This window comes from Perna viridis, chromosome 1, assembly GCF_037379345.1.
Source record: "Perna viridis isolate PV_CMFRI_1.1 ecotype Kerala chromosome 1, ASM3737934v1, whole genome shotgun sequence".
Taxonomy (NCBI): Eukaryota; Metazoa; Mollusca; class Bivalvia; order Mytilida; family Mytilidae; genus Perna; species Perna viridis.
In genome coordinates, this window is record NC_142445.1 from 57521684 (window position 1) to 57546991 (window position 25308).

Here is a 25308-nt window from a genome sequence, read left to right on the forward strand (position 1 = left end):
GTTATTAAAAGAATTTTATTTTGAAAGACAGAAATTTACATGAAACTATTACAGTTTAATGAGGACAATGACAATTCTTATCAACAATGGATGAAAAGTTACTATAATCACACATCCTTGGTCATATAAAAGCTCCTTGTTACTGACAATATTCTATAACAAACCTAGGTGGAAAAGATACCATAACCAATCAGTCGTGAGTGAGTTCAATGCCTTCATATCACACAATAACAACAGGACTGAAGTTCACTTTTTTTTTCTTATTGATATCTATATTTCAGCCAGTACCAACAATTGATGTTTTACTAGTGAAAAAAATTCTGGTACTTTTTTAAATTATATTTGTGTTTCAATGTGTCACAAATTAAAAATAACATGATGATACTGTTTTTAATCAATTGTTTAAGAGCAAATAAAACCTAAATAATTAATGATTTCCTTTAAATGTGAAGATCTCTTTAAATTCTTGGCAAACTTGATAAAGCTTAATGCATTTTTTAAATTACTAAATGACTGGATATTGTAAAATGAAGAATGATTATCACAATAAAGTAATTCAGTTTTGATTTAATAACAATGCAACTAATAATCTAGATTTACATTCAACTACTACCCTAACAAGTCCTGAAGTTATGGCCCTTTGATTGATACACCTATAGACTCCAGAGACCAATTTAACATTACAATTCAGTTAGGTTCTTGTACATATGTAGTTACAAATTGCAAAACTGGACTAGAAGACAACTGACTGTTTAAAATTGATTTTCAATGTTTTCTTTAATTATTGAATTTGCTTTTTAAAATATTATACGCAGTAAAATATTTTACCATACTAAAAAATTAACGCTATAAGCTCAATATAGGAATAACTAATTACACTGTTTGCTGAATATAATTCTTGGTCAAACAATGTTCATTTGTAAATTATCGCAATGTTTTTTTAACATTGTGAAAAACATAATGAGTTAGTAAATGAAATAAATATAATTTGCATTTTTGAATTTTTAATGAGAGACAAAGGACTTTTTATGTCACCGAAGTTTAAAGTGCATTTGATCAATGATAAAATCACAATAATAAAAACTTTTAATAATTTAAGAATTCACTGAACTGGAATCATATTTTCATTCAAAATCTATATCCCTTATATAAATCAGGTACAACATAAACAAGTTCCAACTGAATAAAACTATAAAATCATAGAAAATGTACAGAGTTTTCTGGTAACTAAGTTGGTAGTCCCAAACTACAAAACACTGTACTTGAGAGTGCAATAATCAATGATGTATAAAAAATCTCAGCACCTAATGAGTAACCACAGCAAAAAAAGATATAATGTTGGCACAGCAAAATCTTATATGACATGACCTCATTTTGTTTTATACTGTACTTCTGACTTGTTTCATTGTAATAAATGAATTGACATTTCAAATTCTTCCATAGAAGAAATGAAAACATCCATGAATCACAGTGGAATATGCTGTTTCTCTAGCGTTCAACACACTAAAATCTAATGGTTTGTGACTAAAAGTTTGGAGGTTTATATGCATAATGCATTCAATATTCCAATGATGGCAAAATGACTTTTCACAAAGCAATATAAAAAACCTGGAAATTCATTATTGATAATATATTCTAACACCTTTCAAAGAGGGTTAAATTTGCTGTATAACCTTTACCTCTGATATTTAGATGTGACATATTTTTACAGTTGTTTCATATTTCATCTCGAACTGTTTGTGATCAATTTTATACATGTATAATGGGCTGGCTGTAAAACCCTTGAAAATGCCAAAAGAAGCTATATGAAAAGAAATAATATTACATGAATGACAGTATTTCAATGCTCTTTTCAATAAACTATTTTCCACAATAATTAATGAAGATATCAAACATAGGTCAGACCAATCAAAAATGTTTTATAACATTGAGAAATGTAGAAAGTTATCATACATTTACCAGTACTATATTATGGCTATGTTTCTGCAACCAAGCTATCAATGCAATTAATTCATATCTGTGGAAAGTTATCATTTAACACGACTAAGCTACTGTAATTACAATAAATATATTATGGCTTCAGATAAAAAAAGACAACAATTATCACATGTTTCAGCATGGCACCTCCTTAAACCCACTTAAAGCAAGTGTTATGATATATTCTAGGGTCCATTAAAAATACACAAAAGTCTTGAAAGATTAGAAATATTATTTCTTTAAGGATGATCAAATGTTATAGGTTTCTTATTTCAATACAATGGAGAAAATAGTAACAAATGATGAAAATTAACAAAACAAAAATTAAAACATTCATAAAAATAGTCTCCATATTTTATAGACAATGACCAAACACAAAATGAGGTAGACATATATATATAGCCATTTCGGCTTTAACATGAAGGAAAAAATGAAGTTTTACACTTACATGGTTTTAAATTAAATTAATGTATGAAAAAAATCTAAAGGTTATTTTGTTAACTGTATCCAATGGTAACCAACTCTTTCATAAATCTATAAATGAAATGGTTTACATGTGTGTTCCATGCTTATGTATGGGAACTGTATAATTTCTTCCTAAAAATGGATTTAAAGACATCACCGGTTTACAACTAAGTGTAAATCTAACTGTTGTTTAGTAATACACAATACAGTATTGCCCTATGCTTCAGATAATGACAATAGTAAATTAGAATTATCTGCCATTTGCCTTCAATTATCATGTGACAATTAATTTTGCAAATATATAGTACATTTAATCAAAATTTTTATTTTCATTGGTGGATATGGAGTGTAACTTGCAAAAGCAACTATATATCAATGCCTTGCATTGAAAGTAGCTAGCATTCATCTTGACATGACTAATTATAAGGTAACAAAAATAATCTTGGTCAGCCGATTTGTTTTTGCCAACTCATTTATAACCTAACTCAAAATATTATTCTTGCTTTTCATGTGGAAATTTCTTTCGAACAATTTTAGGCCAATCTCGTAAAAATATAGTTTTTTTTTTTAAATTTTTTGACAAAAATACCTACTTATCCATATCAATACTTATGAGTAGAAAAAATGCAAACTAACCATTTATAAGGTAGCCTAACAGGAACTATGGTAATGAAAGAATCAATCTATCAATCTATGTCACTATTATATAGCTTATAACATTTCACATAAAGCATTTACCAATGATGAAAAAACAAAATATTCCCATATTGCTAAGAGTAATGTCCTCAGGAACTAAAGTATAAAATGAAATAAAAACGAAACAAGGATTACCGATACAGAAAGGGTTATTGTATGAATATCCAGAATCATATTAACATAAATAGCATTCCCAACTGGAAATTAAACATTGTACTCTGCACAATTGTTCCTTATATATTCATGTAATAACCATATACTACCAATAAAATATGGCAAAGTTTATACAAACAATTAAATCAAATTTGTTGGAAGTTAATTGCAAAATCTTCGCACCCTGTCACTTAAAGAGAATTATGATGTGATAACCTAACAAATGTTTGATTTAGTACAAAAATGTTTTCGATAATTAATAACAACAGAGATTAAACAAATGTAACTTAAACTTTGACACTTAAAGATGATACAAAATATGTTAATGTTTTCCATAGTACCATGAAATTGAAACAATGCAGCACAAAAGACCTGTCACTAAAGCAGAACATTTAGAATGGACATTGGGACAGAATTGTCAAAAACTAGGATGCTACAAGATCTGACTGTTATCATTTAACAATGGTTGTGCTTCTATCTTTACTTCACCTGTAAAAAGAAAAAAAATATTTAATGCTCCCCTACCTGGTGTTACCATTATAAAGTTGGATATAAAAAGGTTGACACTTTTTGGTAATTTAAACAATCTCTTGATTGAAATAAGTGACTGCCAATCACATCTCTAAATTAGCATATTATCTTACATCATAACTACTGGTAAAACCCTGAATTAAATTCTGCCAGTTCGAGGTGACCTTGGAGTAAAAATAATGTCAAAGGACATATTGGAAATAAATATTATCTGTGAACAGTTACTGTCATGGATTCTCAAACACTGCTTCTATGATAAGAAAATAAATGGTCTTCCAATAAAATAATGATGATAGTGTCAAGAACCAAATTAAGTAACACTAAAGGAATGTAACTTTGAATTCTTCGTGATAACAGTGGTATACCCAAAGATGAGAACTACCAGTACAGCCCTGGGTAACTATATTTACAACCCATCATCATTTTTAGTACATATAAACTAAAGCACCTACTACTTACAGAGAGTGAAATAGTTTCCTTCAGAGAATAGAGTTGGTCTTCAGGAGATGGAGTTAGTCTTCATGTGATTTTTACATAGATGACCATAACCTGATAAACTTTCTGAACTTTCTCAGGTAGTTAACTGGACAATTGAGAAGATAACTTTAACTTTCTATTACATTTGAATCTTTGAAATAATCTCAGTTGTATAATTATCTACCTAAGGGAGTTTATCTGGCAATGGTCAACTATTCATAAGACCAACTTTATCTAATGAATTTAACTATGTTACTTGCTATAATACTGTTTTAAGTTCTATCTACTCAAAAGGAAGAATCAAACTAAACAGTTCAAAATCATAAAAAACACAACTTTGCTTTATTGAAAAAAAATTGTGACCTGGGCACAATGGTGCAGACTTTATTTTTGCAGCCTAATAACTTTCAATAAAAAAAAAAAAACAATACTCAAATAATAAAATCAGTAAGTTAAATATACATAAAATATATGAACTGAACTACACGTAAGGATAATTTGTTAGTCAAAATACACATGTTACAACAATCCAACTAGAAATCATTAATCCCAGCATTAACTTACCAGAATAAAAGTTTAATCACTTTCTGTATCGGTCTCCTCACTTTCTGTGAATATTTTAAAAGGAGACCTTTACAGCTGAGAGATAGACTATAAACAGGAACTTGTGTTAATAATGCCACAACGCTGCATTTTGGTTTTTGGAATCATAAAAATGACATATTCAAGTTTTATATCATTCAATTAAAAAAAAAAACAACAACTCAAAGTTGAGATGTACCATAATGAGAAAAAATAGAGAGCAATGCTAACTTAATTGATACCCATACTCCCACAAACAATAACATATATCTTTTAACTTCCAGAATAATTTGACTCAAATTCTTAAATAGAAAGTGCACAATGGGAATATCATGATTCTGTGAAAATTTCATTAAATTCCATTCAGCGGTGGAGAGGGAGTAATAGCAAAGAAATGAGCACTCTCTGCAAAAAAAAAGGACAGATGGACACCATACCCACCAAAAAAAAAAGAAAATAAGAGGTGTTAAACAGATAGAAGGTCCCCATATTCATAAACAACAAAATTAATCTTTTGTTTATGTGAAATCCTCAAATTCATTTGGATCAAAATAAAACTTGGGAAACTATGAGCAATACTCACTTGCCTAATACCCCAAAACACCTCCATTTAATATAACACACATTTTTTACTTCAAAATTAATTTGATACATAACCTAAAAAAGAAGGTGCATAATGGGAATTCCATTCAGTGGTGTAGTAGGAATAACAGATAACAGATCGGTTCTCCTCTGTGTAATGAAAGAAAGGAAGTATTGAGTGAAAGAAGAACCAACACCCCTTTACTTTATACCCTCCACTTTGCTTGTAGGGGGTATAATAAGAGGTTCACAATGGGAATATGTAATAAAGATTCTGTGAAAGTTCCATTAATTCCATTCAGTGGTGTAGGAGGAGTCATAGATAAGAGATGGGACCCCATATGTAACAGAAGAAAAGAAGGACAGATGCCCCTGAATTAAAAGCATTGATTAAAATTGAAGCATAATGATTTTTTTAGGGAACAGAACCTTTTTACAACAAAGGTTTTACCATTTATTTCACATTTAAATTTTTTTTATACAAAAATAATACGGTTAATTTCCATAAATATAGTTGACTCTAGAATGCTAAGAAAAGGTCTTTTTGCAAAATTTTACGGAATAAACCTCCAATCAAAAAGGGATTCAGATTTTCCTACTGTACTAGAATGTTAAGTTTGGTAAAAATCCATTGAGTTTTGTTCATGAGAATGTAACAGTTTGAAAAACTGACAGTTAAAAAATAGTATCATGATATCTCCCAAACAACTTTATCTGACAGAAAAAAATAATGACTTTTGAGATTGACATCTGAAAAAATGCATATCTGCTAAAATCAAATGAAAATAGACTCAAAATATCATCTATTTTCTAGTCATAGCAGCCATGTTTGAGATTAGATCTGTTCATTCAATGTGAAAAAAAAGTTAGAAACCTATTCAAAACATCAATTATATAAGCCATACTGGCATGCCATAGGTGTCTACAATGTAATTTTTTATCTAACAATATTTGTTACTTTTCATATAGGAAGAAGATTCTAGATACTAACTATAAAATGACAGTTACTGTTCACAAATTCTTATCTTCATACAATAATTATATCAATATCCAGCTGATTAAAGCAATAATTCAACAATTTTCCTTCACAGAAAAGAAGTTGATTATCAGTAAATCACCATCATAAATTGTACCAGTTGATTATGTTCATCACTATTGAAAATCACTAAAAATAGTGCTTGTAAGTCCTCCTCAATTTATTTCTTCTGTTGAAATAATTCAAAACTGAGGACCTGCTTGTATTTATTTAACTACTTCCAGGTAAATCATTTTGATGCACAGTTATTTTCAGAATTTTCTACTTTGTGTAATTACCAAACTTATTTGTGCAAATAGTTAAATATCATATTTTGATCATAATTTTTTGCTAATAATAGGATAATTGACTGGAAAGAATGAATAGCCAAAATATTGTGATTGCCGAAGAAAGCCTAGATTTAAAGAGTGTGTGTAACTTGCACCAATATTTTTAACATGAATTCTTAATTCTGTGATTGACAGATTGATACCAAAGTTGTAACATTTTGGCGGGAGAAAGTCTGAGAATGAAATTACCAAATTTATTTCACAGTGTGAATTTTTGTAATTTATTACACTGGGAACATTCGATAAAACACTGCTATTTATATAATAAAGAGGTTTTCATTGATGTTAGTAGTCATTACTCTATAAACAATAACATCAATGGCATTCAAAGGCAATTAGGGACCAAGTGAATTCAGTGTCAGGTGACCAGATTTACAATGCCTATTTAAAGAATTTAGACAGGTGAAAGTTGAATCAATGTTGAAAGAAATTACTAAGATTATCATATAGATGGCAAATATCAAGAAAAAAGTCTATGTAAAAAATACATTAACTTGCTGTGCTGAGTTTTGCCCACATCTTTTTTTTTTTATCTTAGAATACATCGCTTTTTTTTCTGTCTCAAGGATATCCAAGTACAATATGTACAAAGAATTAGTGAATAATAAAGCATTATGTATTATTTCCTGTCTAGGTCACCAGTAGATTTAACACATGTATGAATCATACAACAACACTTCTAGACATAATTGTGTGATTCAATTTTCCAATTAATCATTTGGTTTTGTCAGGAACATATACTAAAGTATGACTAAATAAATCATGTATTAAACTCACCAGACCCTTCATTAAAGGAATCATGAAGATTGGAGGACTTTTTCCTTTGAGAAACTGATAAGGCATGTGGATTTTCAGGTATAAAAATGGCTACAAGGAAGGCCATTATGACTAGTATTGCACCAAAAGCAAATGGAGGACCTGGAACCAAATCCTATAGAAAACAAAATCATAGTGTTATTATTAAAACCGTATTCACATCTTATTATTGTAAATAGAAATTATAGTAATCGATTTAACGTACTTAAGTGCCAGTCTCTGTGAGAATCAGGCAGTGGGTGAAATATGGTATGAAAAAACCAACAATTTTGTAAGTTTAATTCGACTATTTGTACATTAGAATCAAGGGAAAAAAAGAGTTCCATATCATTTTGGTAAATTGAGTCAATTAATTTATAATGTTTATGATTTTTAAACCTGTATAAGATCCAACCATTGCACTTTCCAAAACATCATCTAGCAATGTTAAGCAGCAAACATATGATAAAGCATTTAAACCTTCCTGATAGTCACTGGTATAATGTCGTTAATTGAAGTACCAGTTTACATGAAAATCACACTGCCCATAGTAGAGGTGATTTAAAGAGTAGAAGAACCTATCAAACAAACGATGCTTTTTCGGTCTACATATGCTATATTTTAATGTAACGATAGTCCTTCCTGTGTACAGATTTGTATTTTTGAGAAAACCATACATTCATCACCCACTAAAACCAAGCAAATCAAACAAAATCAAGAAACATAACTCTTCCAAAGTGTCAATTTTACACACAATCTTTATACTTTTTACCTGATAAGAGCAACTAACAAACAAAGATTGGTTATATGGTCTGTAAATGTTTCTGAATAAGAAATAAAAGTGTCTTTTGCAGGTCTTTTACAGGTATGAATCACTTCCTGTCTGATTTTTATAAGGAAAATGACACTACAGCTGATGTGATACAATAGATGTAGGTAGATTGAACACCAGTGGTATAGTCAAAGTAAAGTACCTCAAAATATTACTATATATATTGACTCAGCCTAATAGCCTTACCCTAAACGCATCATGGAAACTATGAGATGAATTGGCTGGTTTGTTGTTAGTTTCTTGGGAATTTAGGTCTACTCCAAACAGAGAGAATATACAACCAAAAACTGCAGGTCCTATACCATTACACAGGCCTCGGATCCCTGTAATTATACCCTGAGCCACACCTGAAAATAAAAAGCATTTGGTATGTAATTATATCCTAAGCCACACCTGTAAGTGAAAAACAGAAGGTCTGTAATTATATCCTGGACCCCTACTATTTACGTTACAGACCACCAATTCAACCAATGAGCACTTGGAACGTATGCAAAAAGAGTCCTACGCAGAAATTACCCCCTGTTCCTCAGTGCTGTGAAAAAAATGTTTTCATTTTATGTCAATAATTAAAATGGTTTCTGAAAGGAAAATCATTTTTGTACATTTTGTAGGTGCATTTTGCTTCTTGTGATGTTCAGCTTAATCTCCATAATGATTTCTAAATATACCCCTGTCTTGTGAAAACACTGGGATTTCCAATGTTATTATAGACCCTTCACTTCCGGTCACCAGTACTGCACTGCAAGTCTGCTAACACCACATGCAGGGTTTTTTCCAGGATTTTGAAAGCTGTAGTCACTTTCGAAAAAATGAGGACCATTTTAATGGTATATTTTTTAAAGTACGGTAGATATTTCAGAATCATCTGTTATTAACAGCACTGTGTAGAGACATTAAATAAAACTTAAATGTACATGTACATTGCATATGAATAAAGCACATAATTTTTTTCCACTATCATGCAAGCATGTGTTGCAGAGAATCCAAATAGCATGCCTGTGGTTAAAATAAAAGAAACTCCCAAGCTTTTTTAGAATCATCAAAAATAGAAATCCCTTTACACTCTTCTACATTAATCAGGGACATACATCCCTGGCTTAGTTTTAAATGTATTTCATATTTAAAAAAATGCTGTTTTCTGCATTGCCACCCTTTGTAGAAACACAAAAATACATCTGGCACAGTGTAGATATAGAACTGCATAGCATGCACCAGTGCTACTTTGGACAGATATAAATATTTTCAAATAGGTATTTCCCTATTGTTGCCTCATGAGATTCTATTTTTAGCATTAGTTTCAACTGCTTTTGGGAACCAGACCAAGTTAACGACAAATTTATGACAATATTTTTCAGTTATATTCAGTATTGGTCACCGAGAAATTCATTGACAGCATAAATGATATTTTCAAGATCGTAAACACTGCCGACATGCAACTATACAAAATGTAGTGACACCAGGGTAGTGACAAAATTACCCACATTTGGTTTCCACTTGAGTGTGATGTACAAAAACAAATGATAAATTACTTTTTAATGTCATTTTGATACAAAGTTAATGAGAAGTAAAGGAATCTTCCAAGCAGCAACTATTATCAGCATTTGAATTTTCATGCTTGAGTGGTCAGAAATTGACATTTAGTCCACGTGTCTGATTAGTGTATTTGGTGAATTAGGTGATAGTTTACACAAAATTTTGACACATGTTGAGAGTTGTAATTAGCTAGGGGTAATAAAGTTGTCACATTCCCCACTTGAACCAATGTTGGGCTTACAGCTCTTAATGTTTTTTGTACTTAAAAAGATTTTAGGTGACAAAATTGAGACTAGATTATTTTCGTCATTGGCAAATATGACGAGCGCTAGAAAAATCACAGTCACATGCCATTCTGAGGATTGTGATCTGATGTATGTAGAATCGTGCTGATACACAGTCCTCTGTAGGTTAAAGTTAAGGTAAAGACCAAATGAAGCCATTGAATGTTGTGAAATTAGCATTGAAGCTTACAGGAAGTGGAATTAGTGGTTTCTAGCCTAAAAGTAACAAGCAACTCTTAGCCATATGTCGCCCACTGCTGCAAAAAAAAATGAAGTATAAAAGTCCCATTTGTCACATCAAAATGGCTATGCAATACCAATAAATACATAAGGTGACTAACAATCCTATGAAATTAAAAAAAAATCTGTTGAGTGGTATCGGAGGAGTTGCTTCCACAAAGTGTTCCTATAGTATACTATGTACACATTCAACAAAATTCAATAGCCCCTGTATAATTTGTCAAATCAAAATGGTGACTCAACATAATCAACTAAAAACAGTGACTAACAATCCTACAAAACTGAGTTGCATCCAGAAGTGTGACCGCATGCACGCACATATGAAAACCAGTATTTCTATGTCTCCTTCAACGCAGAAATGGGGGAAAAAGACATAGGGTTTGTAATTATACCCTGGAACACACCTGAAAGATAAGAACATAGGGTCTGTTATTGCACACTGGGTCACAAATGAAAGTATAGGACAAAGGGTTCATTTTTATACCCTGGGCCACACCTGAAAGTGAAAACAGGGGTTTGTCATTATACCCTGGACCATAACTGAAAGAAGAGAATATAGGGTTTGTAATTATACCTTGGGTCACACCTGAAAGAAAACACTGTAGTCTGAGCCACAAATAAAAGTAGAAGACAGGGTTTGTAATTATATTCTGGCCCACAACCCAAAGTTAAGAATGGACCTACCCATATTATATATAATACTAGGCTAATACCAGCACATAAAATAGTCATCCAATGAAGAAAATCCATCCATTTTATTATAAACTAGCCTTTCCATATGTTAAAATTTTAAAATGTTAGAAAATAATTCTATCTGATAATTATTTTCCAAGGTAAATAGCCAAATACTGGTATGAAATATGACAAACAAAACATAAATATCAATTTATCAATTTTACAAGGTTTTCCACTTAACTCTATCTAGAGTATAACTATCTAAAAGTGTTTACACCAATTTTTGTATTACAAAATTGCAACAAGAAGTTTGTTGCATTTCATTTCTACTACATAAAACACAATTATTTACAATTAACTTGGAAATGAATATGTATAACTTCTATACAGAGCTTACATGAGAAGCTGTTTTTTCTTCTTTATTTTTTAATTAACTGTAAAAGTTTTAATCATGGAAATCTAAGCCTATATATACAATCATGGTGCATCTCCTAGACAGCAGTACATTATATTGTCCATATATCTTAACTTTTAGGACAGAACAGAGAGGTAATTGGATTTTTAATCTATTTTGACAAGATTCAGACTCTGACCTTTAAAGAAGTCTCAAAATTAACTATAAAAATCATCCCTGATTAAATTTGTCTGACAGTTTTTATAAAAATCCATTACATGAAACAGAAGTGATCTGACCAACCAACTATATGTGATATAATGGTATAACTCGGTGGTATCACAATGTGTAATATTGCCTTAGACATGACAATATAATGTTTACTGTCTCTTTACCCAGAAAATTCAATACATGAAATTGGTTTTTGAAAGAAAAGGCTCTGGAGAAAATAAAAACTGAATATTTGACAATATAGATCATAATCTGGTGATTTTAGAATAATAGAAATAATCCTTAGAGAGTCTGGTTTATAATCATGATTTTCAAGACAAATTATTAAATAGAAGAATCTAGTTGTTATCTAAGCAGTAACATAAAATTGTAGATAAGTCTGTGTAAACCCAGACATTATCATACCTATCCCATCAATGTACTCTTAACTGTCATTACAATAAAAGGGAATTTCATGATTCTTAAGGTTTATGTTTGCTATGTAAAATACATTAAGTTTTAGATAAAAATCAACTGCTTACAAAAACGTGATACAAGACAAATTAGAAAGATTTCAAATAAAATGTTATCTCATAAAACCAGCAAAGCTGATCATAATTCTAGTGAATACTAATGAAAATGCTTACATGTATATCAAGTAAAATAAAATGCTTTGCAAGGCCCAGCTTGATATGACCACAGATTCAACAGTGCAAACAAAAATAAACACAAAATTACCATATAAGACAAAAAAAATAGGCAATCTTTAGTATACAAAGGTGAAGAAAATGTTTATTGCTGACCCTCCTTTTTTCATCGAATCCTAAAAAGGCTTGACCTAAACCCTTTAAATCAGTCAAAATCTCTCTTTTGTTGTATGAAATCTTGTGATACAATTTCATTGATATCCCAATGCATTTACTCAAGTATTTGCCTAAAAATATAGAATGTTTTGTTGCATCCCCAAAAAAATTCAACAACATCCTTCATTTTTGTGGTACGATACATTGTGGTCTAATTTCAAAGAGATCAATGAACTTTAAATGGAATTCAGGAATTCTCAGTCACAACAAAAAAATCAATCCCAGCCTTCTACTGGTTGTAAAAACAACCTGGTACAATTTCTTAGAGATCAATACACTTTCACAATAGTTATTGACTGGAATTCAGGAAAATGCTTCTTTCTTGCCCCTATTTTCAACAAAGTTCAAGTCACAACCCCCAAAATAAATCACTGCCTTCCTTTTGTGGTATAAGCTAATACTCAAGCCAGATTGATTACAGACAATGATGACATGAATGACAACAGCAGCATTATATGACATCTGTTTTGTGGTCATTTAAAAAAAGAAGAAGTTGATCAGTAGGGGTAGTTATAAATGTATATATATGCTCCCCCTCAAACAAAACAAGTTAAACAAATCTGCACTCAATGAGTTTTCACACAGATAATTTTGGCTCCAGTTGTTTCATTACATTATGCTTTACTCCCAATTATGAAGCTGAAATTTCACTTGTCAATCATATCTTAAGATTTATTTCCATAACATTAACAGAGGCAGACAAACTGATAAAGAGAAATAAGGATCCATTAAGACCCTGATTCTTTTCAAGCATAGGTATACATATACAACAATCAATGTAAACAGGAGGACATGGCCACTATACTGCTTAGACGGTGGAAATAATCAGGTAGTCAGGAGATATATCATACACAGAGGCACTGGACTCAGTAAAACAGAAACAAAACAGCACAGAACATTTGAAGGAGAAAAGAATGGGCAACACATGGGTGTTTATCATTTAGAGGGTCATAATATATTAATCTAAATTACATCAAAACAGTAAAATTGTAAGGTAAAACTTGACATTAAGGACCTATAGTTATACCCAAAGGAAGGATTAAAAAAATACAGTACATGAAACATTGATTTAATTTTGCTTAAGTAAAAGGGAACCCAAATATCCAATACAAACCTTGTTGATCAGGAGCAGCATGCTCAGAGGCAAATGTACTAATAGCTGGATAAGTAACACTGGACATGGCAGCTAAACACCCTGCAGTCCAAATAATCCTGAAATATATCATCATGTTACATAAGTAACAAATTCTCACAATCTGCAATATATTCTAATGATAGATTTTATGTTTAAATCATCCAAAGAACTACATGTCCTATTAAAAACAAAACAATGCAAAATCAGAGTGTTTCTAGTTTATTTTACACATAAGTAACTTCCATGTGGAGAGATCAAATAAGAAAACAAGAAAAATTGTGCGCAATGCTCATTAACTTGATACCCCCACTCCTGCATTTGATAACATGCAACATTTAACCTCCATATTGATTTGGATCAAAATCTAAAACAGAAGATGCACAATGGGAACAAGTAATAAAGATTCTGTTAAAGTTTTATTCAATTCCACTCATTGGTGTAGGAGAAGTAATGGATATGAGATGGGTCCTCCATGTCCCAATATTCAAAAATGACAAAATCCATGTTTTGCTATGTGAAACCTTTAAATTAATTTGGATCCAAATCTAAAATAAGAGGTGCACAATGGGAACATGTATCAAAGATTCTGTGAAAGTTTCATTTAATTCTAATCAGTGGTGTAGAAAGAGTAATGGATAAGAGATGGGTCCCCTGTGTAACAGAAGGAAGGATGAACGAAAGGACGGACGTACACCCCCATCACTATACTACTTTGCAAGTGGGGGTATAATAAAATATTTTCACTTAATACTAAATTCAATCAAAAGGGTGTTTCCTATGTTTGAACAAGCTTACCAACTATAGTTTTTCATTTCATATTTATTTTCTTTGTTGCTTAAATTTAGAGCAAAGTATGGAAATAAAGATTCTTCTTCAGTAATGAGAGGTTTAAATTATTTATCCACTAGAGATGGTAAAGTTAAGATTTTCAACATGCAAGCTTTAGTGAGCATGCTGAATTCTTAATCTTACCATAAGAAGTAGAGAAATAGCTGACATAAAGATGAGGTTGAAGGAGAATCAGTTTCTGCCATGAAATCTGTAGAAACCTTGGAAAATATAAACTGGCGGGAAAACTTTCACAGAAATTTACATAGTCTAACTCAAAAAGCCATGTGCAATTTCAATCATCTGCTTAGAATAGTAAAAATCACCCATGATAAGTAGTACTAATTAGCCATACATTTCAAAGGTGGGAGGACACTGACAAAGCTGAAATATTAAATGTGCAATTTGAACACTTCATTTATTTCACTCTGAAATTTAAATGTCAAAAAAACACTATCATCTATAAAATAAGAGGTCATTTCATTGTATTTTTGAAGAAATTTAATCTATTTTAATAATGTTGAACCCATTTGATAACCAGGGGAAAAGATTAACAGTCACCCACTTGCCAGTGGCGATCAGAAATGTGCCTGGGTGACCATTTTTTTCTATTTTAGTATCCCAGCTGGCTAATTGCCAAAAAAATAATTGTAAACATAACTTTTAACAGGTTACCATTCAATCGGAAATGTAGCATCCCTAGTTAATACAGAAATCGTTCATAACCAATGCCGGTTTCTGTTTAAGAATTGCTTATTAATTTCCACATCCGTTATTTTGTAAAATGTGGAATTTTATTTCATATAGTTTATACCCTCAAAACAAGTACTTTTACGTACCAAACTTTTGTCCAAAACAGTCTGGGCAACCAACTTTTTTTCTGGGCTAATTGATTTTATAGTTAAGTAGCCCAGGTGGCTACTGGCCTCAAAAAGTTAATCTTGACCCCTGTTAACAATATGCTTATTTGTTTATCACATGATTTGTATATAGATATGTATTTTAATGACCATTGAAAAATATTTACCATCTCTGTGAACCAAAGCCGAAGCAAAACAGCTGTGATATTTCAAACACCAGACCAAATACAATGGAAGTTTTATGTCCTAAATATCTCATTAGAAATGTTAATATCAATGTCTGAAAAATAAAAAAACAAAAGTGACATTAGTAAGCCATTAATATAAGCTTTATTAGGTTTGTTGATTAAAAATTAAAAATGCATGGAGGATAAAGTCAGGTCACATAAAATGACGACTAATACATCACTTTAAATAAAAGTTTTTCATATTCTTCAAATTTTTACCAATTTAATTTATTAAAATTATTCATCATTTGAATCTAATCATCAAGCATCCAAAAATTAATTACAATTGTTTTTATCTATTAAAGTTATCTACAAAAGATTGTAAAATATTGAATAAAAGATGTATATTCCGTGATCATAAATAGATATTTGTTATTATTTGAAACTTACTTGAGCAACAACAGATAACACTCCAACTAAAGCAATATATGATGCTACCTCTTCTGCTGAAAAATTCATAACCTGTAAAATAGATGTAAATTCAAATTAGTCATTAATTGAGGAAATTCTAAAGATATTCTATTAGTAGTGAAAGGGAAGTAATTCCTGTTTGTGCAATATTTGATTTGTGTACAGACTATTGCCCAACTACTGTGAAAGTAATTTAATTTGTGGATACCAATTTTTGTGGCATAAAAAAGATACACAAGTTTGTGGATTCTTGAATTTGTGGCTTTGAGGTTTTCAGTACACACATCAATGGGAATCTCCTTTCCATGGCAACCAAAATTTACTCATGATCTAATCATCGACTAAGCCCAATATTTTGATAGCTATTTATTACTACATATATACCAGTATTTGGACAGCATGCATGAAATTTCAAAGTGGTGAATTGTATTTGAATGAACTAATGCTGTTTATTTTTATATATCAATATTAAGAAAATATCTTACAAAAAACAAGTTTGTAATACTACAAGCTTCTAATATTTCCATCCTTCCAAGAAATATCTATATATTATTGTGTACACTAAAGATTTCTTATTTGTGAATAGCAGTGAATAAAACAACAAAATACACAATTTACATATACATGAACATAAACTGCACATAAACTTTAGAAATACATGTAAATTCTCCCTATACATTTAATAGAACAACTCATGACTAGATTTGTCATAAATTACAACATATTTAAGAAAACTAAATCTGATAACATATGAAATGATAAAAACACACTATTATAATAAAGATAATATTTTCCATGTATAATTAATTTTGAGGTAGTCTTTTACAAATAGAAAATTGCAATCAACACTTGTAAGACCTACCAATCTTAGATATACAAAGAATGATGAGTATTCCCCAGCTTCTGGTAGATACGATAAAAATACTGTACAGCATAATAATAGAATTAACTTGTCACTTCCTATCTTCTTTAATGCCTGAAAATAAAAAAGCTAAAATTAAAAACTTAAAAAAAAATCCGAAATAGAAAAAATTCTGATAAAAAAAAAAAAGTTCCATAACCTTTAAAAGATAAGGGAGCAATTTAACCCATCAATGTTTCTTAACCTTTAAGAGATAAGGGTGCAATTAAGCCCATTAATGTTCCTTAACCTTTAAAAAGATAAAGGAGCAATTTAACCCATCAATGTTCCTTAACCTTTTAAAAGATAAGGGAGCAATTTAACCCATCAATGTTCCTTAACCTTTAAGAGATAAGAGAGCAATTTAGCCCATCAATGTTCTTAACCTTTAAAAGATAAGGGAGCAATTTAACCCATCAATGTTCCTTAACCTTTAATTGTTCTTTAGAATAAATCACACAACTCCAAACTGAATTGGTAAACCACACAAAAATAGGGCATCTAAACGAACATTAAATGATACATGTACCTGCCATGTTGCAAAAAAAATTTGGGGGTAATAACAACTTAAAATGAATTTTGTGTAAATTATCTGATCAAACTGAAATTCGAACAGTATCTGCACTTAATGATACTCAATATCTCAATATCTTTTAAATTAATCATCTGGAAACCATCAGACTGACTGACAGAGGGACAGGTAATTTTTGGAGGGTATCACATAATACCTAACCACTATCTGTGGCAGTGACTGTGTATACAAACTGGTTTTAAAAACTCAACTTCTTTCCAAAATGTACGTTACAAAGTAGAATATTTGATACAAATACAAACCATTACTTCACTATCAGAAAACCAAGCAATTACTAAACTGCTAGAAACAGTTTACTTACACCAAATGGATCAGCTTGTTCCCATGAGATCTGTGAACCATAGCTTACAGGTCTGATCTTCTCTGGAAGTGATTCTGGTACAAATAGTAATATAAATAGAACATCTAATACAGCAACAGCTGTGGCTAGCCAGACAACTAAATTGTCACTATAGGCATTCTCTAAATAAGCTCCTAATGCAGGGCTTGTTACTAAACTGGCTGCAAAGGTTGCCGATACCTACAATAAGGAAATATGATGAATGATTTGTTCTGTTTCAGAGTGTTTAAACACATGTAGGATCTTTCAACAGTACTGATGTTTTAAAACTACATTGTAACTATTTATCTGTAACTTTTACTTCAATGTCAGGAATTAATTAAAATTACATTTGGCAATGATTTGATTTACTAGAAGAAATAAAGAGAAAATGAAATTTTGTTTTCACACAAAGCAGTTTGTAAATTTAGTTCAATGACCACTGTTGGAAGCCATAGTGAGACCTCCTGGTGTTCATTCTTTCTATTGTAAAGATGTATGCCAGGTTTTATGTTATTGCTCAGCTGCTAAGTTGGAGATCATGTTGATTTGCCTTTTTTTACCATCTAAAAGGATGCTAACTGAGGTTCAACCATAATCAAATACAATTTAAAAAGCTTCATTATATAAAATATAATAAATGCTGAACTCAACTGATTTTTATTAGAATCTATTATTAGAATTTTCCCAAATTTTAAACCCCATACAGAAGAACCTTATTAAGTCAAAGTCGAAGGTACCATGCAAAAATGTTCGCGTTATTTGAGGTTCCAGTAATCTGAGGTCAAGGATAAACCAGAAATACTACTAGTTTGGTCCATGATTGTTTCTGTATTTACATCATTTGATGTGCTTGCACATGTACATGTACTTCACTTTACAAGGCGCTCTGTCATGCCTTGTGTTTCATATCAGAAGATATTTTTTGTAAGTTGTATATCATGTTTGAAATTCTGGATGGCACCATGTGTTTTAGTGAAATTTCCTTTTTATGAAGGTCATAACTTCATAACATGCTGCTTAGTATGACTCATAATCAAGAGTATCATCAAACCACGTGCTCTACATTACAAAGACAGAATTTCAAATTTACTAGAGAAACGAATGTATTTATCAAAATACATTTACTATTGTCAGTTTGATGCTTAATTAAATAGTCAGATACCATTACAATTCATCTGTATTTTTTTTAATTTTCATCAAAATATAAAAATATCTGATATCACTGTTAGTGTGAATTCTGGCGAGTAATTAATAAAATTTGCTTCTTTTCATTACATGCATAATTTTCAATTGATTGAATATACAAATCAAGCCATAAAAGAGTGTTAAAAAATTAATTTCAAAAGCCACAATAATCGTAATTAAAACATACTTCAATCATGGTTTGTAATAAAGCAACTGCAATCAGTTTTCCAACTATGTAGTTGACTTTGAGACATCAGGGTTAATAAACCTTGTAGTCCTATCGAGGGGGCTGACAGATTACCTCAAGTTATCTGAGGTTTCGATTTATCTGAGTTCATGTCATCCAAGGAAAAAATGTATTGAAGTAAGGGGAGTTTTGCTGGGACTTTGTAATTAGTTCGACTAATCCAAGTTTCGATACATCGAGGTTCGATTGTAAATACCAAGTCATTAATAGACTCAAAAGACCTTTGAATGCAGTAAAATCACACAAGTGAAAATTTAGAAATAGTAGTATACAAGAAAAAACTGCAAACTTATAATCCCTGACTAACGAGTACAAAGGGGTATTTCAGAGCTTACTTAAAGGTGTGTTTATACTTGTTGAAGACCTTTTGGTGATCTCTGAGTGTTAACTGTAATTTAGATCATTTGTTGCATTTCACCATATCTGTTCTTTTCTATGTATCTTATCAGGGCATTTTATTTATTATCAAATCCTGACAGATTTCTGGATATTTCAGGCATTATAACATGTATGGAAAAGCACAACATTAAAATAATCTTTAACATACCAGTCCATACGCCTGCCCTCTATCCTCTGCTGTAGTTATGTCAGCTACATAGGCGAAGACAACACTAAATGTCACAGAGAAAAGTCCTGATAGAGACAACATGGTAAAGTACCACCTATGAAGTATATAATTAACACACATATCATTGTAAATAAGTATAATGAAAAAATAACTGTAAATATCATTTGTAGAAGTTTGGTTTTAAATAGTTATTGTTCTTTCAAAAACAATTGACAGGCCATTCATACTTTATTTACAGCCTTATATTTTCTACCTTCTTGTGAACTACAATTAGTTGTTAAATACAGTGTGTCACAGATCTGAAATTCAGTAAATGCAGTGTAGATATAGAAATTGAATAACAAATATCAAGGAAAAGGAAGTTGAGGATGGACAAGTCTGAATTCAAAAATCAAAGTATGGAACCCCTAACTGATGTTGCACACCAAATAACAAGTGGCCTTTTTTTATAGTACTTGAAAAAAGTTAAAATTAAAAAATAATATTTGTATCTGAGTGCCAAATGAACAGCCATAGGGATAGACTGAAATAAAACAGTAAAAGGTATACCTCTTTCTCCTTTGTATAATTGGTATAATTAGGTTTTGACTCAATATCTGTTTATTTTGTGGTACAAACAGCCAAAAATTGCAACTGGGGAATGTAGATAAAATCAGTAGTCAAAACAGTACAGACGATGCAGTTGAATAGTTCTGCCTGGTACTTAAATAGGACTCACTTGGATCAGTGGGATAGGCAGTCATGTGAATGTTCCTGTCAGGTACTTTCATGTACATTGAACTTATTGAGATCAGTTGGATAGGGAGACATGTGAATGTTCCTTCCTTGTACTTACATAGGGCTTACTGAGATCAGTGAGATATGCCGACATTTAAATGTTCCTGCCTGGTACTTACATAAGATTTATTGAGATCAGTGAGATATGCAGACATTTAAATGTTCCTGCCTGGTACTTAAATAGGACTTATTCAGATCAGTGGGATAGGCAGACATTTAAATGTTCCTGCCTGGTACTTACATAGGACTTATTCAGATCAGTGGGATAGGTAGACATTTAAATGTTCCTGCCTGGTACTTACATAGGACTTATTGAGATCAGTGGGATAGGCAGACATGTGAATGTTACTGTTAATAACAGGAAGATTTTCCTTCCCCATACATCTGATAAAGCACCAATCAAGGGAGCACTCAAAAATGACAACATCCCCTGAAAATAAAAACTCTATGTAGTAACAGTTAAAGACTAAATGAGTATTAAAATGGGTGATTTTAGTTTTTTGATATTATTACAATCTGTCAAATACAGCAGTCAATTAAACACAGGCAAAAACTTGTGAAATTACATTTTATTGAATACATGTTGCAAAATATATAATACTGACTAAAATTACTTTTAAAAGTTCTAATACATATTTTACAGGGTTTACGTGGTCTAATAAAATTATGAGTTTTGGTCAAGAGCCCTGTACTATGTGTTCATCCAGAAAGCATTGTTATAAAATAAACCATCATTAAGGCTTAGAAAAATCAAGCTATTTCCCATCAATTAAGTTAAATACATATATTTGAAAAGGATTCTTTACCAGCTACTCATGCAGAAAACATGTATATAACTTTTTCCTATCAACCATATGTCATAAAAATCACTGTCTATATCAGTTAACAACATTTACATCCTGTTCTTACCTTTACACCTTGTATCAACCCATTCAGTAAAAATGTGTGGTTAGGAAATGTCTGATTCAAAATCTGAAAAATAGCACATCAAGATCAGAAAAATCATACCCATTAGTCCATATTAATCAAAACAGTTTAATGGTACACTTTTAAAGACAAATTACAAGTAAAAAGGGTTGGTGCAATGATTTAGATCAATGTTATAAAATGATGAATAATTCAGCATCTAATACTTGTCACAGTTGTAAGTAAAAATTCAAAATTTATTTTTGTGGCCAGGATGGGGAACAAATTTGCTAGACAGTGTGTACAATTTAGGTATTCTCAGACAACTTATTAAAATGTTTTATATATTTTACCCCCCCCCCACAAATAAATGATATACGATTAAAATGATATTATGTTTATTACAATTTACCAACTGAACTTAAGTCCCAAAAAGCAGGGATCTCCATGGATCAAAATGAACACATGGCTCACTCTCTGGTTGGACAAATTTTTATCGTGGCACGTGTCCTTTTGTGCAGAAAATAACTTGCCAAAAAACAGTATAAGGTTGAATGTGACATACCGTATATAATAACACAAGCTACATCATAGTAACCAACAATGGTATTTATTCTGTCTGTATTGTCTATTTCAATTATAATAAGGTAAAGTTTTCCCTTCCCTAGACTTGACCATAGGTCCACAGCTTTAGAGAAATTAAAACCACTGGTAGGTGTGGTCATTTTGTTGATACCATTAAACCACGTGCATTTAACAAGTTCTTTATAATTGAACCACAAGAACTTCAACAGTAAAACATGGTTTTTGTCCGAATTGTGACTTTAGACAATTCTTTAGAACTTTTGACCATCTATCCATCGCATTTTCATGTAAGTTAGGCAAATTGAACTGCTTTTCTCTGTCAGATAATTGCCAAGATCATTAAGACATTGTTGTATAAATTGAGATTTCTGCCTCCCTCTCAGATAACATCGATCTTCATCAAATTGAATTAAACTCTTGATACTTCTTATATTTTATTAAATGAAAAGTTTTCAAATTTTGTTCATTTAAAAAAAAACAGTAAAAATCATCCAGCTTTATTTAATCTTATTGATTTTGCCAATGATGATAATCGTAAATTTGACAGATCTGAAATGTTTACACATGTGTTTCAATCCAGACACATTAAACTCCCGTAAATTACCAATCAAAACATTGAAATTACCGTTATAATAAACACATGCGCCAATCACAGATTTATGACAGGTATAGGTGATTAATAACAAGAGTAATTGGGAAATACAGTGCAATGCATGACGCAAATTTGAACACACAGCACACACCAAATGAACATGTGGAGCTCGTTTTGAATTCATGGCGCAAGGAAAGTAACACATGGTGCAGCCCCATGCTAAAAGAAGCTGTGGAGAACCCTAAAAAAGTATACACGTACATGTATGATCTAATGATGTCGTTCTAAAAAGTGTGTCCACAAAAGTGACTAATGGTAAAAAAATTCCTGCTGTTGTACAAAATACTTTAATTTTAAAATCCAGCTTTTTGAACAATGTTATTATTTAATATCATAATGATTACTGAGAGTTACATACATGTAACACACTCAAAGTTATATTTACCATAATAATTGGCGATGTTAAAAGTCCCCATGCAAAAAATTCTAAAAATATAATGATCAGGGCATGGTACACACTAGGTGATCCAAATCCAGAATTCTGAAAAAAAAAATTGTCAGAATTACAAACCTTCACATAGTCACATGTAATGCATCATCCTAATGTGCATTTGAATCACAACATGCAATGTTAATACATATTTAATACTAAACAAAAACATCTGCAGTTTTCTTGAAACTAATTTGTGCTGAACCAATTTATATATATTATATATAGCTCAAATATGAAGGCTGTATTTGTAATATTCCCTGTGCTCACAATGTGTACTGACTACAATTATAATTCACTATACATACAACAGGTTAACACTATTCAATTGGCAATTGCAAGAGCTTAGGCATTTAAAATTCTTTCAAACTTCTTGCATGTAAAGTATACTTTTACACAGGAGTACATGTATGTTTTATTACTTGATCTGTATATGAATATATATGTATACTGTCAAAAATTTTGATCTGCATGGTTGAAATTGAAGTATCAGGTTGCGTTCTCTCAGCCAGTTTCTCATGAACACACGATATTATGTGATATTTTATAAAACCCCCTTTCTTGAATTAAATTGTAGTATTGTAAAGGCACCCAAAGTTTGTCATAGAAACTGAGGACTTTCCCATCATGCTTCATGGCTATAGATTCTAATGTTAAATGAAGAGAGTATCTGCATGTATCATCTTAAAGACTCTCCACAATGCTGGGATTTTAAAAATGTATACTGTAAAAGTATTAATTTTTGCTATTTTTGTGGTGGATGGAAAAGAGCAAAAAAATGTCACCCGCAAAAGTGAACTTTAAACTATATAACTTTTTAATCTTTTAATCCACAAAAATAGATACCCACAAATATGTTCACTTAAAAGAATCCATGAAATTTATACCAGCGAATATGTTCACTCGATATAATCCAAGTGAATTAATACAAAGAATTTTTTTAATTGCTTGTCTTCAAGTGTTTATAACTACAGCTTTATTTCCACAAATTGTTATGAAATTATCTGCAGTGGCCTATCTTTTGAGTGCCATCTTAAAAATGAAAGACCCAAAACCAGGTGAGATTAAGACTTCTTTTGGCAAAAAATTAAGTACTCTTTAAATGATGGCAGGTCCTAGACTTAAGAAGACAGCCTTCTTCCAAGGCTATTAAAATGCTCACTGCTGTGAATTGCAGCAAAATAATTTTTAGCACTGTGCTATCTAAAATTCATGTTGGTTATAATGGACAAAGCATCTTATGACATCTATGAACGTTTCTGTAAAACTGTCTCACTTAGCATCTTTTTAGTTATACTAGTACAGATGTTTTAACTTACATTGTACTATCAGATTTCATTTGTGTAAAAGATTTGACACTATTGTTATACTGTTATTGGATATTAAAATAGTGAAGTAACAAAGTCACATAAATGACAAAGATGAAAAACACACAAATAGTAATGGATACAATGTAACTGTTCATTTAAACAATATGTAAATACATGTAGTATTACTGCTAGTAATTTTTGAAACACAGAGCTGTTGAATTTGTTTTCATCTTAACATATCATGAAAAACAATTTGAAACTATAACTGAAAAGTTCTTTTTTATAGCAGTCTTATCTTGTACTAACAGTATGGCTAAAACAACCAATACCTCAATGTACATGTCGTTTATCTGTTTATTGTTTAAATGGACAAATTTGATCATGGCACCCAATCAAATTTCAAAGTTGTTATCAAAATGATGTAATTAAATAAACAAAATAAATCCTTATAAAATGACATAAACTTCAATGATAAAGTTGCGTTATGAAGGTGTGACTCGACAGGTGTCGCAACACCAACACAGACAAAGCGTTATTACCACTCCATTTTCTTTGTGATGGTGCTTTCGGGGAGCCCATGTAATCTTCCCAACAGTTCTCTTCTTAGCCATTGTTGTAATATGAGTGTTCAAGTGATATTTTTACAGTAATAAAGATTCATTTTCATAATCAAAAGCTGTCGTCAACTTTCCCTTTTTCGACCTTCACCTTGGTGTGT

The 25308-nt window shown here is 31.0% G+C and overlaps 1 protein-coding gene across 2 annotated transcripts; it reads right to left on the minus strand.

Moving 5' to 3' along the window:
* On the minus strand, positions 1-25308 carry LOC148629531 (solute carrier family 71 member 1-like). 2 transcript variants are annotated; one of them, XM_088553101.1, is made up of 13 exons: positions 25130-25308; positions 23236-23331; positions 21617-21679; positions 21010-21137; positions 19910-20024; positions 17910-18128; positions 16978-17091; positions 16095-16166; positions 15645-15757; positions 13769-13866; positions 8642-8802; positions 7606-7759; positions 1-3780 (listed from the first exon to the last, which is right to left on the minus strand). In XM_088553101.1, exons 1-13 carry the CDS (start codon positions 25199-25201, stop codon positions 3725-3727), a joined length of 1461 nt encoding a protein of 486 aa, XP_088409227.1. In that variant the 5' UTR covers positions 25202-25308; the 3' UTR covers positions 1-3724. The 2 variants fall into 2 exon arrangements, with proteins under 2 accessions (XP_088409227.1, XP_088409234.1); XM_088553108.1 differs by lacking the exon at positions 1-3780 and adding an exon at positions 4861-4907.

Excerpts from the sequence above, each read along its gene's own strand:
- LOC148629531 (XM_088553101.1), bottom strand. The coding sequence starts at position 25,201 with ATGGCTAAGAAGAGAACTGTTGGGAAGATTACATGGGCTCCCCGAAAG. Across the intron at positions 21,680-23,235 it reads TAACATCGCCAATTATTATG|ATTTTGAATCAGACATTTCC; the intron begins GTAAATATAACT and ends GCTATTTTTCAG. Across the intron at positions 17,092-17,909 it reads AACAAGCTGATCCATTTGGT|GCATTAAAGAAGATAGGAAG; the intron begins GTAAGTAAACTG and ends TTTTATTTTCAG.